Source organism: Pagrus pagrus (assembly GCF_965226575.1).
Source record: "Pagrus pagrus genome assembly, chromosome: 8".
In the NCBI taxonomy this organism is placed as follows: Eukaryota; Metazoa; Chordata; class Actinopteri; order Spariformes; family Sparidae; genus Pagrus; species Pagrus pagrus.
Window position 1 is genome coordinate 34,338,369 of NC_140192.1, and position 19,295 is coordinate 34,357,663.

At 38.1% G+C, this 19,295-nt stretch overlaps 1 protein-coding gene across 4 annotated transcripts; it reads left to right on the forward strand.

Annotated features, from left to right (window-relative positions):
- Positions 1–11,022: 11,022 nt before the first annotated feature.
- LOC311261990 (uncharacterized protein) lies at positions 11,023–19,294 on the forward strand. Of its 4 annotated transcripts, XR_014623191.1 has the most exons (6): positions 11,023–11,592; positions 15,392–15,525; positions 15,737–15,884; positions 16,719–16,967; positions 17,674–17,941; positions 18,430–19,294. XR_014623191.1 is itself a non-coding variant. In XM_084361071.1 (5 exons), exons 1-5 carry the CDS (start codon positions 11,573–11,575, stop codon positions 18,625–18,627), a joined length of 768 nt encoding a protein of 255 aa, XP_084217197.1. In that variant the 5' UTR covers positions 11,023–11,572; the 3' UTR covers positions 18,628–19,294. The 4 variants fall into 4 exon arrangements, 2 of the variants coding, with proteins under 2 accessions (XP_084217197.1, XP_084217198.1); XR_014623190.1 differs by having other exon boundaries at positions 16,719–17,941; XM_084361071.1 differs by lacking the exon at positions 16,719–16,967.
- Position 19,295: the final 1 nt, after the last annotated feature.

The window sequence follows — 19,295 nt, forward strand, 5'->3', positions numbered from 1 at the left end:
CTGTGGGTCTCCGTCCCTACTATGTAGGCTACCCCGTGAATTCTCACATGCTATTGTCGTGGCTGTGTATATTCCCCCGTCCGCTAACCCGACGTCGGCATGTGACGTCATCCACTCGACAATAGCCGGACTACAGACTGCACACCCGAGTGCTCTCATTATAACCTCGGGTGACTTCAACCATGTCTCCATTAAAAAAACACTCCCGAAATTCACTCAGTATGTGACCTGTAAAACCAGAGAGGAGAAGACCCTGGACCTGCTGTGTGCTAATGTCAACCTGTAGAAGAGGGCTTTCAGAGGTGGCAACAGGAAGGAGCTGAGGGACATTCAGAGGGACCTGAATGTCAAGATCAGAGAGGCTAAGGGCGGCTACAGAAGGAAACTCCAGCAGAATAACATGAGGGAGGTCTGGAGTGGTATGAGGACCATTACCGGCTTCAGACCAACTAGCAGTGGAGCTGATGGTAGTGTGGCTAGGGCCAATGAGTTAAATCTGTTCTTCAATAGATTTGACACTGCAGCCCTGGCCCCTGCTGGATCTCCTGTTGACTGTCTCCAGCCACCACAGCTTCAGACCCCCCCCCCTCCTGCTAGCACCCCATCCAACTTCTTGAGCACCTCACACCCATCCCCCACTCCTCACACCTCCTCTGGCTCCCATGCTACCTGGCCTCCTCTCATTATGGACTCCAACTCTCCCCCTCCTCGACCTGCACTGTTTACACCACTTCATGTCAGGAGACAGCTGAGCAAACTCCCCACCGGTAAGGCTGCAGGCCCTGACAGTGTCAGCCCACGGGTTCTCAGAGCCTGCGCCGAACAGCTCTGTGGAGTGCTTCATTGTGTCTTCAACATGAGCCTTAGCCTCTAGAAGGTCCCTGTGATATGGAAGACCTCCTGCCTCGTTCCAGTGCCGAAGACGCCACAGCCCAGTGGTTTCTCGGACTACCGACCGGTGGCACTGACGTCACATATCATGAAGACCCTTGAGAGACTCGTCCTGGAGCAGCTCAGGCCTATGGTCAGGCTGCACCTGGATCCCCTCCAGTTCGCCTACCAGCCCCGGATTGGAGTCGAGGATGCCATTATCTTCCTGCTGAACCGTGTCTACACCCACCTGGACAAGCCGGGGAGCACTGTGAGGGTCACGTTCTTTGACTTCTCCAGTGCTTTCAATACCATCAGGCCTGCTTTACTGGGTGACAAGCTGACGGCGATGCTGGTGGATCCCCCCGTGTCCTGGATTGTGGATTACCTCACTGGCCGACCACAGTATGTGCGCTTGCGGCACTGTGTGTCAGATGCTGTGGTCACCAACACCGGGGCCCCACAAGGGACTGTCCTCTCTCCTTTCCTCTTCACCCTTTACACCACGGACTTCAGCTACCAGACAGAGTCGTGCCATCTTCAGAAGTTTTCTGATGACTCTGCTGTTGTTGGATGTACCAGCAAGGGTGAGGAAGCTGAATACAGGACTGTGGTGGACAACTTTGTCACATGGTGTGAGCTGAACCACCTGCGGCTCAACACAACAAAGACTAAAGAGCTGGTGGTGGATCTGAGGGGAACCAGGACACCAGTGACCCCAGTTTCCATCCTCGGGTTTATGCCACATTATTGTGGACATTGTTGAACACTACAAATATCTGGGGGTGTTCATAGACAATAAACTGGACTGGACTAAGAACACTGATGCCCTTTTCAAGAAGGGACAGAGCCGCCTATATTTTCTGAGGAGGCTCCGCTCCTTTAACATCTGCCAGACTATGCTGAGGATGTTCTATGAGTCTGTGGTGGCCAGTGCTATTCTGTTTGCTGTTGTGTGCTGGGGCAGCAGCAGTCATTCCTACCTGTGGCCATTAAACTTTACAACTCCTCCCTCTGATCGGACTCAAATGGCTATATATATATATATATATATATTTATATATGTATATATATGTGTATCTATGTATATTTCACATATGCCATAGTTTTTATTGCACTGTATATATGTACATACTTGGAGTGGTCATTGTACACTTGAGATTGAGATTGTCTACTTTATTTATTTTATTTTATTTGTTGTCTACGTTACTATTGCATTTATAGCTATCTCTTGTTCCATTCATGCTGTATTTTATCTCTACTTTGCATGGAGCATCTGGAACTACAACAATTTCCCCCCAGGGATTAATAAAGTATTCTGATTCTGATTCTGATTTCTACTGTGATTTATATTTCTACTGTGTATTTCTATTGTAATGTGTAATTCTACTGAAATGTGTATTTCTACTGTGTATTTCTATTGTCTGCTCTTTATTTCTACTGTGCATTTTGACTGTGTGCTATGTATTTCTTTTGTTTTTGCACTGTGTGCTGTGTATTTCTACTGTGATGTGTATTTGAACTGTGATGTGTATTTCTACTGTGTATTTCTATTGTGATGTTTATTACTACTGTGTATTTATCTTGTCTGCTCTGTATTTCTACTGTGTATTTCTACTGTGTGCTATGTATTTCTAGTGTATTTGTACTGTGTGCTGTGTATTTCTACTGTGTATTTCGATTATGATGTGTATTTCTACTGTGTATTTGTACTGTGTGCTATGTATTTCTAGTGTATTTGTACTGTGTGCTGTGTATTTCTACTGTGTATTTCTATTGTGATGTTTATTTCTATTGTGATGTGTATTTCTACTGTGATGTGTATTTCTATTGTGATGTGTATTTCTACTGTGTATTTCTATTGTCTGCTCTGTATTTCTAAAGTGTATTTTGACTTTGTGCTGTGTATTTCTACTGTGTATTTCTACCGTGATCTATATCTCTACTGTGTATTTCTACTGTGATGTGTATTTCTAGTGTATTTCTACTGTGTGCTCTGTATTTCTACTGTGTATTTCGACAGTGTGCTATGTATTTCTAGTGTATTTGCACTGTGTGCTGTGTATTTCTACTGTGTATTTCTACTGTGATGTGTATTTCCATTGTGATGTGTATTTCTACTGTGTATTTCGAATTTGTGCTATGTATTTCTAGTGTATTTGCACTGTGTGTTGTGTATTTCTACTGTGTATTTCTGTTGTCTGCTCTGTATTTATACTGTGATGTGTATTTCCACTGTGTATTTCTATTGTCTGCTCTGTATTTCTAAAGTGTATTTTGACTCTGTGTATTTCTACTGTGTATTTCTATTGTGATGTGTATTTCTACTGTGTATTTATATTGTTGGCTCTGTATTTCTACTGTGTATTTCTATTGTTGGCTCTGTATTTCTACTGTGTATTTTTATTGTCATGTGTATTTCTACTGTGTATTTCTATTGTTGGCTCTGTATTTCTACTGTGTATTTCTCTTTCCTTCTCTGTATTTCTACTGTGTATTTCGACTGTGTGCTATGCATTTCTAGTGTATTCATACTGTGTGCTGTGTATTTCTACTGTGTGTTTCGATTGTGATGTGTATTTCTACTCTGTATTTCGACTGTGTGCTATGTATTTCTGGTGTATTTGTACTGTGTGCTGTGTATTTCTACTGTGTATTTCTATTGTGATATTTATTTCTATTGTGAAGTGTATTTCTACTGTGTATTTCTATTGTGATGTGTATTTCTACTGTGATTTGTATTTCTACTGTGTATTCCTATTGACAGAGCAGACAATAGAAATACACAGTAGAAATACACAGCACACAGTACAAATACACTAGAAATAAATAGCACACAGTCGAAATACACAGTAGAAATACACATTACAGTAGAAATACACATCGCAATAGAAATACACATCACAATAGAAACACACATTAGAAATACATGGCACACAGTACAGATACACAATAAATACACAGCAAACAGTCAAAATACACTGTAGAAAAACACATCACAATAGAAATACACAGTAGAAATACACCGCACACAGTACAAATACACTAGAAATACATAGCACACAGTCGAAATGCACAGTAGAAATACAGAGCAGACAAGAGAAATACACAGTAGAAATACAGAGCCAACAATAGAAATACACAGTAGAAATACACATCACAATAGAAATACACAGTAGAAATAAACAGCACACAGTGCAAATACACTAGAATACATAGCACACAGTGGAAATACACAGTAGAAATACACATCACAGTAGAAATACATTGTAGAAATACACATTACACAGTAGAAATACACAATAGCTGTGCATAGCACACAGCAGAAAAACAGTAGAAATAAACATCACACAGTGGAAATATACAGTAGAAATACAGAGCAGACAAGAGAAATACACAGTAGAAATACAGAGCCAACAATAGAAATACACAGTAGAAATACACATCACAATAGAAATACACAGTAGAAATAAACAGCACACAGTGCAAATACACTAGAATACATAGCACACAGTGGAAATACACAGTAGAAATACACATCACAGTAGAAATACATTGTAGAAATACACATTACACAGTAGAAATACACAATAGCTGTGCATAGCACACAGCAGAAAAACAGTAGAAATAAACATCACACAGTGGAAATATACAGTAGAAATACAGAGCAGACAAGAGAAATACACAGTAGAAATACAGAGCCAACAATAGAAATACACAGTAGAAATACACATCACAATAGAAATACACAGTAGAAATAAACAGCACACAGTGCAAATACACTAGAATACATAGCACACAGTGGAAATACACAGTAGAAATACACATCACAGTAGAAATACATTGTAGAAATACACATTACACAGTAGAAATACACAATAGCTGTGCATAGCACACAGCAGAAAAACAGTAGAAATAAACATCACACAGTGGAAATATACAGTAGAAATACAGAGCAGACAAGAGAAATACACAGTAGAAATACAGAGCCAACAATAGAAATACACAGTAGAAATACACATCACAATAGAAATACACAGTAGAAATAAACAGCACACAGTGCAAATACACTAGAATACATAGCACACAGTGGAAATACACAGTAGAAATACACATCACAGTAGAAATACATTGTAGAAATACACATTACACAGTAGAAATACACAATAGCTGTGCATAGCACACAGCAGAAAAACAGTAGAAATAAACATCACACAGTGGAAATATACAGTAGAAATACACATCACAATAGAAATACACAGTAATAATACATAGCACACAGTACAAATACACTAGAAATACATAGCACACAGTACAAATACAAAGTAGAAATACACATCACAGTAGAAATACACATCACAATAGAAATACACAGTAGAAATATACAGTAGAAATACACATCACAGTAGAAATAGACATCACAATAGAAATACACATCACAATTGAAACACACATTAGAAATACACAGCAAACAGTACAGATACACAATAAATACATAGCAAACAGTCGAAATACACTGTAGAAAAACATATCACAATAGAAATACACAGTAGAAATACACCGCACACAGTACAAATACACTAGAAATACATAGCACACAGTCGAAATGCACACTAGAAATACAGAGCAGACAAGAGAAATACACAGAAGAAATACAGAGCCAACAATAGAAATACACAGTAGAAATACACATCACAATAGAAATACAGAGCCAACAATAGAAATACACAGTAGAAATACACATCACAATAGAAATACACAGTAGAAATAAACAGCACACAGTGCAAATACGCTAGAAATACATAGCACACAATCGAAATACACAGTAGAAATACACCTCACAATGAAAATACACGTCACAGTAGAAATACATTGTAGAAATACACATTACACAGTAGAAATACACACTAGCTGTGCATAGCACACAGCAGAAAAACAGTAGAAATAAACATCACACAGTGGAAATATATAGTAGAAATACACATCACAATAGAAATACACAGTCAAAATACACAGCACACAGTACAAATACACTAGAAATACATAGCACACAGTCGAAATACACAGTAGAAATATACATCGCAGTAGAAATACACATCACAATAGAAATACACAGGAGAAATATACAGTAGAAATACACATCACAGTAGAAATAGACATCACAATAGAAATACACATCACAATAGAAACACACATTAGAAATACACGGCACACAGTACAGATACACAATAAATACATAGCAAACAGTTGAAATACACTATAGAAAAACACATCACAATAGAAATACACAGTAGAAATACACTGCACACAGTACAAATACACTAGAAATACATAGCACACAGTCGAAATGCACAGTAGAAATACAGAGCAGACAAGAGAAATACACAGTAGAAATACAGAGCCAACAATAGAAATACACAGTAGAAATACACATCACAATAGAAATACAGAGCCAACAATAGAAATACGCAGTAGAAATACACACCACAATAGAAATACACAGTAGAAATACACATCACAATAGAAATACACAGTAGAAATAAACAGCACACAGTGCAAATTCACTAGAAATACATAGCACACAATCGAAATACACAGTAGAAATACATTGTAGAAATACACGTCACAGTAGAAATACATTGTAGAAATACACATTACACAGTAGAAATACACACTAGCTGTGCATAGCACACAGCAGAAAAACACAGTAGAAATACACAGTAGAAATATATAGTAGAAATACACATCACAATAGAAATACACAGTCAAAATACACAGCACACAGTACAAATACACTAGAAATACATAGCACACAGTCGAAATACACAGTAGATATATACAGTAGAAATACACATCACAATAGAAATACACATCACAATAGAAACACACATTAGAAATACACGGCACACAGTACAGATACACAATAAATACATAGCAAACAGTTGAAATACACTATAGAAAAACACATTACAATAGAAATACACAGTAGAAATACACTGCACACAGTAGAAATACACTAGAAATACATAGCACACAGTTGAAATGCACAGTAGAAATACAGAGCAGACAAGAGAAATACACAGTAGAAATACAGAGCCAACAATAGAAATACACAGTAGAAATACACATCACAATAGAAATACAGAGCCAACAATAGAAATACGCAGTAGAAATACACATCACAATAGAAATACACAGTAGAAATAAACAGCACACAGTGCAAATACACTAGAACTAATAGCACACAGTTGAAATACACAGTAGAAATACACATCACAATGGAAATACGCATCACAGTAGAAATACATTGTAGAAATACACATTTCCCAGTAGAAATACACAATAGCTGCGCATAGCACACAGCAGAAAAACACAGTAGAAATACACAGTAGGAATAAACATCACACAGTGGAAATATACAGTAGAAATACATATCACAATAGAAATACACAGTAGAAATACACAGCACACAGTACAAATACACTAGAAATACATAGCACACGGTCGAAAAACACAGTATAAATACACATCACAGTAGAAATACACATCACAGTAGAAATAGACATCACAATAGAAATACACATCACAATAGAAACACATTAGAAATACACGGCACACAATACAGATACACAAGAAATACATAGCAAACAGTCGAAATACACAGTAGAAAAACACATCACAATAGAAATACACAGCAGAAATACACCGCACACAGTACAAATACACTAGAAATACATAGCACACAGTTGAAATACACAGTAGAAATACAGAGCAGACAAGAGAAATACACAGTAGAAATACAGAGCCAACAATAGAAATACACAGTAGAAATACACATCACAATAGAAATACACAGTTGAAATAAACAGCACACAGTGCAAATACACTAGAAATACATAGCACACAGTCGAAATACACAGTAGAAATACACATCACAATGGAAATACACATCACAGTAGAAATACATTGTAGAAATACACATTACACAGTAGAAATACACAATAGCTGTGCATAGCACACAGCAGAAAAACACAGTAGAAATACACAGTAGAAATAAACATCACACAGTGGAAATATACAGTAGAAATACACAGCACACAGTCGAAATACACAGTAGAAATACACAGTAGCAATACAGAGCACAAAGTAGAAATACACAGAAATACAGAGCACAAAGTAGAAATACACATAACACAGTAGAAATACACACAACACAGTGGAAATACACAGTAGAAAACCCAGCACACAGTAGAAAAAGAAAGTAAATTCAAAGCATACAATAGAAATACACAGTAGAAATACACATCACAGTAGATATACACAAAAGAAATACTGCACAGTGCAAAAAGACGCTTCTCTCACTCTGAAACGCTCTAAATTGACATGAGTAAGTTTCCACCATAAATGAATTAAAGGACAGGTGAAACCATCCTTGCCTTAAAATAGATCCAAATTTAGCATGTCCAGGCTAGGAAACTTGTTTGAAAAACCTTTTTTCATTGAAATACAACATAGTCTACTTCACAGTTCAAAAACACACGTCTCTCGCTCTGAAATGCTCAAAGTTGACAGAAGTGAGTTTTCACCATAATTGCCATGATATTTATCCAAATTCAACTATTCCTGACAAAGAAAAATCCTTGAAAACGGTCCCTGTATGGTCGATGTCAGGCCCGTGCAGAGACCTTTGGAGGGGCAGATGCTCAAGAAAAAAAAAGGCATAAAAACCATATATATATATATATATATATATATATATATATATATCAGTAATCATCATGATGATGAGAAAAGAAAAGACATTAACTTACAGTAAGGTACTACCTATGCTGAGGATGAATTTACTTGCTGAGGGAGCTACTCTATCAGGTGAGCTATAGGCCTACATCAGCCATAATGCTGCGCCGTGTCTACCGTTTTAAGAGTTGTCTGCGGTAAAAAAGCTGGCCCCAACCGACTTTTAGCTTTATCACATCAGCTTGGAGGACTAAACATCACTTAAGTATAAATAAATAAATGCATGAAGAAATGTATACATAAATGTTGAAATAAATAAATAAATAAATAAATAAATGCAGGAATAAATAAATAAATAAATGCATAAAATAAATGAATAAATAAATAAATGCTGAAATAAATGTATCAATAAATAAATAAATAAAAGAATAAATAAATAAATGCTTTATATTTATTTCTACATTTCTGTTCACCTACATTTATTTATTTCTGTGTCCATATGTTAATGAGGTAGGAGGTCCTAACCTCAGTCAGCAGCATGATTGGTTACAGGAGTGTGCTCGATGCGGGTCGACTACTTCTGCCTTACTAGCTGCGCTGATGTTGTTGGCTACCAGCCCGCCCGCTCAGCTAACCCTTAGCTGCAGTTCTGATTTAGTTATGGCAGTTTTTGTACGAGCAATTGCGAATGAATTGCGATCATTAGCGAACGATTTAGAGAACCATGCAACCAACGACTATGTTCAGTTTCGTCTGGATAGATTGATGGATGACTTGGCTCAGCTCAACGACACCTGTCGTGCCAAAAAGTGATCGTCTGCCAGAATCTGATTTCCGGCCGCGGGAGCGCGCACAGCAGCCCGTTGAGCGGTAGCGTTTAAACGTCTGGTTTTCTCTGGATGAAACGGTCATGATATGCAGATACACACAACTGTACGTCCGCAATTATAGCAAAGGTATGTGTCTTAGAAAGTTTAACGTTTGTTGTTACGTAATTATCACAACTGTGGCCAAAAGAAGTGGAGTTTGTAGCGAAATCAGGCCTGACAATTACGTGATAGACATGTCCCTATGTGCTTGGTATGTCTGATGCCTTTGTTTAGCCCTGTCTGATGAATTAGACTGTAATGAATGTGATTTATAGGTGTGGATTTTCAATAAAGAAATGATCACTTTTGCAATTATCCTCGTGACTCTGCATTATCTTTTATCTGATCTGGGCTCTACATTTGCTTCCCATGTTTGGATGTGTCTTGTACATCTAATATTCTTGTTTATGCCTACTCTTTGGAGACAATACTATGAAAGACATGATTAGGGAGGGTTACATAAGCCTATAAAATAACAGTTTTCACCTGCCAAAAACTGATTGAAGGCATAGTAGAGTTACTGAGAGGTTATTTCTGCCTAAATATGACTTGATCTCATTCTTGAGCTTCATAATATGAAGATCTGAGCTCACAGGACAGCTTGAAAATCTTTTAAAGGACCATTACAACAGAAAATGTGCCTTTTCACCTGCCAAAAAGTGATTGAAGGCCAAATACAGTTACTCAAATGTTATTTCTGCCTAAATATGACTTGATCTCATTCTTAAGCTTCATAATGTAAAGATCTGAGCTCACAGTATGCTCCTGATGTTGGACTGAAAGGGATGCTCTGCCTCAAAGTCACTTCATATCACTCATCAGTTACATTTTGAAGAATATATCTTAACCACTACTTTTCACTACTTTAAACTGTGGAAAGGGCCAGTGTGAGGTGGTAATCTGTCACATATGATGCTTCAGGATAAAGATCAGTCATTTTGAGGCAGAAAACATCTTCAAGTTACAAGGAAGGAGCTGCAATCAGTTTTTGGCAAATGAAAAGGCACATTTTCTGTTGTAATGGTCCTTTACAAGATTTTCAAGCTGTCCTGTGAGCTCAGATCTTTATATTATGAAGCTCAAGAATGAGATCAAGTCATATTTAGGCAGAAATAACCTCTCAGTAACTGTATATGTCCTTCAATCACTTTTTGGCAGGTGAAAAGGCCCATTTTCTGTTGTAATGGTCCTTTAAAAGATTTTCAAGCTGTCTCTTGAGCTCAGATCTTCATATTATGAAGCTCAAGAATGAGATCAAGTCATATTTAGGCAGAAATAACCTCTCAGTAACTCTACTATGCCTTCAATCAGTTTTTGGCAGGTGAAAACTGTTATTTTATAGGCTTATGTAACCCTCCCTAATCATGTCTTTCATAGTATTGTCTCCAAAGAGTAGGCATAAACAAGAATATTAGATGTACAAGACACATCCAAACATGGGAAGCAAATGTAGAGCCCAGATCAGATAAAAGATAATGCAGAGTCACGAGGATAATTGCAAAAGTGATCATTTCTTTATTGAAAATCCACACCTATAAATCACATTCATTACAGTCTAATTCATCAGACAGGGCTAAACAAAGGCATCAGACATACCAAGCACATAGGGACATGTCTATCACGTAATTGTCAGGCCTGATTTCGCTACAAACTCCACTTCTTTTGGCCACAGTTGTGATAATTACGTAACAACAAACGTTAAACTTTCTAAGACACATACCTTTGCTATAATTGCGGACGTACAGTTGTGTGTATCTGCATATCATGACCGTTTCATCCAGAGAAAACCAGACGTTTAAACGCTACCGCTCAACGGGCTGCTGTGCGCGCTCCCGCGGCCGGAAATCAGATTCTGGCAGACGATCACTTTTTGGCACGACACCTGTCTGGATGTGCAAACTGAGCTAGCAGTGTTAGACGGTCTGGAAGAAGTCGCCCGCCAACTTCACATCCTGTCAGAGACAGAAGAAGGGACCCTTGGACATCCGTCGTACAATATACCCCCCACTTTAATCGAAGCACACCTTCTCTGGGGGCACACCGCTAAGGAAATAGCACAGGTGTTCGGAGTGTGCGAGAGAACAATTCGTCGGAGGATGGCACAGTACGGAATAAGGTACTCCGCTAACGCTACATTGTCTGTTTGTCTGGTTTCCCGTTTATCTTCTTTTAAAGGTGGCAATATATGTGTGCAAATTCACAGAGATATTTAACTAGCTAGTGTTTATTGATGCAGGGTTCCCACGGTCATGGAAAACCTGGAAAAGTCATGGAATTTTGTTGTGTGAAATTAAATTAATTGTTACAGTGGATAACTTCCCATGTAATGTAACATTACGGCAGGAACGGTAGGATTTGCCATTAGCGGTTTGTAACAATAGTATATCTCTGCAGACCCAGAGGCTGCAGATTCCCACAAGAGAGTTAAATGTGGCATATATGTTGATCTTGCCAATTCTGTCTACGTAGCATGTAACATCGGTAGGCCAATCTATATCAGTGTAGCAACATATCGATGCAATACGTCTGCCATCAACGTTACATTAATTCTGTCAATAGGGCATAACTCTGTCCATGTAGCTTAGCGCCGTCAGTTCATAGAAAAACATTAAGCTTGTTGATTGGACAGTTGAAGCCTGAAGCCTAAAGCCTCTCTTCCTGTCTTTATCAAAAAATACACTTTTCCATGGATTAAAGTTCTCCGTCGCTATGACGGATTTCCATCATTCAGACTTCACAGAGGCGACTTGTGAGATCAATGTAGATCGGAGGAACTGTTGGCTGATGTTTATTGACAGGTTGTCACACTCTACAGCCAATTGTATCGTTAACGGCGTGTGCGCGCCTGACCAATGACAGTGCAGTGACCCACACAGGGCGGGATCTGAACACGGAGCGGCGCTAAAGTTTAGCTGCTTAGCTAGCAAGGACTCGTCGCGCTGCTACGTTATCAGCTGAGTTTAGTCAGCACGTGAGAACTCGTCTGACACAGAGAGTCTCCTGTTGTGTGCTACATGTGTGAAATAACAACTATAGTCTGGACTTTGTCTGCAGTGTATCTGTGTAAACGGCTTCATTCAGCGTCTCTCCCTCCCCTCTGGCACCGTGAGTTACCATGGTTACAGGAACACCCTGAAACTTTATAATGATGATCAATAAGAAGTTTTTGGTTAGTTTGACTGTACAGAATCATGAATGTTGCCTGATTGTAGCTCAATGCTTAAATCTTGTATTATAACATATAGAACAAAGCCTCAGAGCTTCTTTGATTATTAACAGTATGCTAGTGATGACAGAAAGATAACTCGCCATCAGACTGACAAGGCTGCAAAAGTTGCTGCTTGTATGATGTATTTAAACGATAAGAGGCTCACTTTAAACAATATTATTAATAATAATTAATGATGATGATGAGAAGAAGCAGTAGAAAAATAGCGTACTGAAAAGTTCTGTAGATGGTTGATTATTTGAAAGAGTAAAACTTGAGAGAAGCTTGGCAAAACAAAGGGCACAGATTGATTTCATAGATTGAAAATTACATTGAAAAGACAAAAAACATTTTAAGTGTGAATAGAACAGCTGTTCAGATCATCCTCCTGTAAAACACTGTTGGTCAAATATTTAAACTTGATGTCTGCATTAGAGAATATGGTGTGGGGTGAGGCTGTAAATCTTATCTTATTTTTTTAGCACGTGTCAAGTAACGTGCCCTGTTACATGTTTCACAAATTACAAATTGGGAATATGACTTGGCTGCAGCTCGAAAAAAAACATTTCAGTCAAAAGATTTTTTCTTTGCTTTAATCCATGCTTTTCATACTTAATTGACCTTTGAATAGTGTAACAGTAGTTCAGTACAAACATCTGAATTTAATATGGAAAATGTATTTCATGACACAAGAAGCTTATGTGTCTGATTGTACTGTTAACCTGAAGATCTTTTGAAGAGATGAGGCTATGTGTTTTAACTATGCAAGCAATCTCAGCGCACATGTGGAGGGCAGGAGTAGTTACTTGAAACCATATCAACATAAACATAATTAGCCTCTGCTTTTCATATTTTATGTACAATATTTATCATGTTAAATGTCAAAAAGTATTTTAAGTGAATACGAACATAACCAACTATTAGAGATTGAGAAAGGTTTACTGTTTAGTTTTCATACAATAATTAACAGTTGGAGTAAAGTATACTATACAGTTCTGTTCGTGTACTTATATAGGTTGTGAATGGTCATGGAAATGTTATTATGGGTCCTTGAAAAGTCATGGAAAAGTTTTGAAATGTTGTCCATGAAAATGTGTGGGAACCCTGTTGATGGTAAAGTTGCTCACCTTATCTCCAAATACCACTGGGAAATATACTGTGTTCATCTTATATAGTCTAACATTAGGTGCCAGTTGAGCATAAAATGTGTGTTAGTCTAAGCTTTTAGTATAAATTGTTCATGATATTGTAGCGTCCCTAAATGAGAAGCTACGACACGTTCAGATGGGTTTTCTTTTCCTTTATTTATTGCTTGAACACAGGCTACTGTGGGCCGTAGCCAACGCCAAAACAATAAAACTCGCTGCCTCAAAAGTGCACACACACGCTAACATCGCTCCTTCCTGCATTCACCCGCAGACCTCTCAAACAACCCTGACCTCTCTCACTCTCAGCCAATCACAGACAAGCTATGTCACACTCCCTGTCATAGGTAGCTGAAAATGACTGACAGGCTTCACAGTTTCTAAACGTGGAACACGTTCACTGACATTAAGGAAAACTCAGTAACTGCCTCAACAAACCTTGGTTTAACACACAGTATCACACAGTGACCTGCACATCACTTTATCAACCCAGTCCGTTACAGTATCATAGAACATTTATCCTTACAATAATGTCTCCTTGCACTGCTCTGTAATCTGAGTTTAAGTTAACTAAAAATTAACTAACATTACTGATATTAACTTACATTAATATGCACTGGGAGTAGGTCTAACAATACTTGATGATATAGGCCTATATGCTTTGGTTTTCAATGACAGATGGACTGGTGACTAACATGCTTATATTACTGACAAACTTGGTGTAGGAGCCAAAATGGGTTTGGCCTGTATTATTAATTGTTTATCCTGCACATGCTCTTTGGTTACTATTATTTCCGGCAATTAACACCTGGGTGTAGTTTCACAGCATTTTACCTGTTTCAGTTGCACGGCGGTTCTGGTTAGACAAAGAGGGTGAGTGGGGCTCGATATTTTCTGTTGACCGTTTCGTTTTATTTCCATAACGTATCGTTTTGTTTCCATATACTTATATCATTTTTTGTGTCAATAAACACTTTAAAAAAGTCACTTTGAGTCAAGAATGGATTTATTCGAGCGCGTCGCAGACAAGACCCCACTGAGTCTCTTAGCGGCCTTTTAATTTGGACAATTAGTCGCTACACTTAGTTTATCATATGTACTCCTTACAGGTAGTGGATTTGTGCTGCTGCATTTGTTGATACTGTACATGGGTGCCATTAATTAACATCTTCAGTTTGTCGGATAATCTGTAACCCTATTTCTGGAGGAAAAGTGAACAGAGTCAGATGTGACATTTCAGCACAATTACATTAGTTTGACACATGATAGTGTTGCATTTATAAACTCATACAATATGAAAGATTTTAACTTAAATTATAAATAAAATTAATAAACTGATAGGTATTTAGGTTATTTCTACAGGACACATCAGCTGAGTTTAGACTAAACAGGAATGAGGTTTGTTTTAGGTGACACCGATTTAAAATAATCTAGACTTTACACTGCAGTTAACGACAGAGCAACAGACTCCTTGTGATCATTGTGTTTTGTTTGTACTGTGAGATAGGTGACATTACTTTTTTGCCTCTTGTGACTTTTTTCTTGTTATTTTTGATGATCAGAGTCCACAATCTATTAACTCCAATAGAGGACAACAGTCTGGATGAAACTGTGACCCAAATTCTGCAGCAGCATCCCATGTCTGGATACAAAATGATGGTTGGGCACCTGAATGCACAAGGCATACGCATACAAAGTAAGGAATTGTATTTATTACCCATTCATTTGTTCGGGGGTTATTTTATGTTGGGATTTGGCCTACTTGCTGATTTACTCACAATGTGAGGAAACTGCTTTATTTAGTGCTAGTCTGGATTTTATCTGGATTTGTGAATTCACTGCCAGATTGGGGAATGTTTTTTTTTTTTTCAGTACACCATATCTGTGCATTGTTTTGCCTATTATAGGACAGCGTGTCCAGGAATCCATGCGGCGAGTGGATCCTGGTGGAGTTTTGATGCGCACCCTTCAGCTGAACCCAAGAAGGCGTAGGAAGTATTCTGTTAGAGCACCGAACAGTTTATGGCACATCGATGGAAATCACAAACTGATAAGGTATCAAAAAAACATTCCATCCCAAAAAAAACATCTCAAGCATCCACTTTATTGTAGATTTTACTAATGTAAGATACTTACTACCCAGTTTAGTGTATATCCAGAGCAGTTACAAAAGCCCATCTACAATTTTAATTAACCAACCAGTGTCACTGAAAGCCAGACTAGGATTTATCAATGGTGGATGGATCAAATTATTTAATTCATCAATGTTCTTGTGCATGCAAATCAGTTTTACTGACTTCTGCCAGTACCAAAATTAAGAGTTACGCTGGTTGGTTCTTTTAACTTTTCACAGTACCCCATTGTAGATTGTACAATGTAGAAATTGTAATCTGTGTATATACAGTCTGACAGGGGCTAAATTGGCTACGACTCCCACACTGTGCACCCAGTATTGATGTCAATATTCCCAAATTAAAGTTGCACTCAACAGTTTAACCTCAGCCATTGTCTTCTTTGAAATCTAATATGCTGGAGTACAGTGCTAAAACAGAAAATGTCAGTGACCAAAGACTAAAAGCTCTACAACATGCAGCTGGCCTCAAAGGCTATTTTTAATCTAAATACTCACCAGAACCTTGTATAAATTCACTTTGCCATGTGTGGGTGTAAATTTTGTGAGCTGGAATTAAATACAAAGAAAGTTGACCTAGAAGTATATCAGGATTTTTATTTATGCTTGTGTGTTAAAGATTTCAGATAGAGAAGTTCTGTTCAAATAGGCTTATACAGTATGCTCTGTGTAAATCTGGCCTAAACTTGCACATAAAAAGATGCATGATACAGGTAGTGGTATTGATCTTAGTCTGTTCTCATACATATCTATTTCAGATGGCATATTGTTGTGCATGGTGGTATTGACGGCTTTAGTCGTTTGATTGTATACTTGAGTGCCGCCACCAACAATTGTGCAGCAACGGTCCAATAAAGCTTTCTGGAAGCTGTCGGTGTCTATGGTGTGCCATCACATGTGAGGTCAGATAAAGGCGGGGAAAATGTTGATGTTGCACACTACATGGTGATTAATAGAGGACTGAACAGGAATTCACACATTGCTGGCAGGAGTGTCCATAACCAAAGGTAACATAATCTTCCATTCAAACATTTATCAAAATAACACTTTGTAAAAGACGGCCATATAAACTGACTTAACCTGTCTCCTCAAGTCTATCTTAATACAATCAAGCTTTGTGGCAGCAGATTATGAGCTTTTCAACATTAACGTTAGTGTAAATATTGTTGTTCTCTAATTGTCTCTCTGTAATCTATACTGACCAGGAGAAGATAACTATTCTAGTGTGATTCCAATGTAAGTGATGACAAATCTATAGTCCTCATTCTGTAGTTCAGATGAACTTCATTCTGGAGCTAATATGAGGCTTCAGCAGTCACAGAACAAGGCGACCCATCACTTACAATAGAATGGTTAGCATTAGATTTTCCACAGCCAGTATAGATGGACAGAGGAACAACTACAGCGACCAAAAACTCTTTCATCATACATGTGGGCATGTGAGCATTGTTTGAAGACAAACTTAAAAAAAAAATCAACTTGTCCTTTTAAGAGATTAAAATTAAACTTTGTCATTAACTGTTATTTAGACTGAATATTGAATACATCACTTATTACCTATTTAATTCAGTTCTAATTTACTGTGCTTATCATTGATGGGAGTGTTGTCATACACCAACAGTAGGTAAAAGTATTGGGTAAAGGTATTTTCCTGTATGTTGTGTCTTTGTTCATTGTAGGTAGAATAAACAGTTTTTCCTTTATACCCATCAGAATTGAAAGGCTCTGGAGAGACGTTTATGTTGGAGTTCTTGATCTCTTCTACACCATCTTTACCAACCTTGAGAAAGAAGGCCTTCTCAATCCTGACAATGAAATGCATCTCTGTACTCTGCACTGGTGCTTCGTGCCCGACATACGGAAGCACCTTCAGTTTTTCCAGCGTGGCTGGAACTGCCACAGACTATGCACTGAGGGCAACCACTCACCGCTGCAACTGTGGACTCGCCATGAGCATGAGGCGCAGCAGGGCCCCATACAGGTTTGAATTTATTCAGTAATTCTGTTTTACTTTAACTTTAAATTTCCTACATGGGATATTGTCAACATTATCTCCACTTTATGTCCATTATAAAGTGCATGTATCAGTAGCAAAATGTAACTAATCGTCGCTTGTTGTTCAGGAACTAAATGTGATGGATTTATATTGCCTATCATTGGCACTTTCAACACAATAAGGTATTGCTACAATGTTGTGGTCAAACAAGGAGCAGTGATTTAGAGAGAAAATAATACATATTAGCTCTCAAAATTAATGTATTGGCTCTTGGAAATCGTAGTCAAGCTCTTTCTGATGCCATAGCTGTTTTTGGGGCATATACAGAATCCCAGATGATAAACAAGTGATATTTTAAACTAGGTTCTGTAAAATGAATGAATATGGCTTACAGTCCTGTAGACATATTTACCATAAAAATCTTTAAGACTTTGATTTTGATTGACCCTTAACCTCAGCTCTTGCAATTGCAGGTTGACATGGAGTTTGGAGTTGACTGGACTGGACCGAGTGGTCACCGTCAGCCTGGTGTTGTGGTCCCTGAAGTTCAGCTGCAGCGCTCACTGACTGACCAGGAAGTTGCAAGTCTACCAGACCCTGATGTCCCTCTGTCCAATGTGATGGATGCGTATGTACAAAGTGTGAGCTTATTATCAGAAATGCTCCAGTAAATCCATTTTGCTCAAGTTCTGATAAAGAAGCCGGTATTGTGGTTTAGCAGTTCTGATATTTGTGTTGAATCGCATTCTTATTTGCCAAAAACATCTTTGTTTCAAGTGTCTAAAATGATTTTTTTTTTTTTAAAGTAAAAAGAATGGTAATGACAGCATTTTTATTTTATACCAGATGTCAAAACGTACATTGTACAATATGACTGCAAACAAACACTTTTTGCAATAAGCAATTTTTTTTAACCATTAAGTTTAAAGGAATAGTTCACCCTTAAAACGAAATTCAGTCATTATCGACTCACCCACATGCTGATTACAAATCCGGTGTAGTTTTTTATTCCTCAAAGTCCAGTTGGAGCACGGCGCTGGTACCCTCCGGCAGTAAACATGGATGTAACGGCTGCAAAAGGCGCCCGAGAGAAAAGGTCCATAAAACTACACAACAACGTCGTACACGTTAGTACACTTTTATAGCCTAAGCCGTCGTTTCGAGTAAACTCTGGATGTCGCCACTTCAGGACACTTGGATTGCAGCGGATGAGCAGTATGGAGGAATATTACAACGTTTTTGTGTAGTTTTATGGACCTTTTCTCTCGGGCGCCTTTTGCAGCCGTTACATCCATGTTTACTGCTGGAGGGTACCAGCGCCGTGCTCCAACTGGACTTT

What these genes read in the sequence shown, in the direction of transcription:
- LOC311261990 (XM_084361071.1), top strand. Translation starts at nt 11,573, where the DNA reads ATGGCACAGTACGGAATAAG. An exon ending in ACAAGGCATACGCATACAAA is followed by an intron (nt 15,526 to 15,736) that starts GTAAGGAATTGT and finishes TGCCTATTATAG; the next exon opens with GACAGCGTGTCCAGGAATCC. An exon ending in GGAAATCACAAACTGATAAG is followed by an intron (nt 15,885 to 17,673) that starts GTATCAAAAAAA and finishes TATACCCATCAG; the next exon opens with AATTGAAAGGCTCTGGAGAG.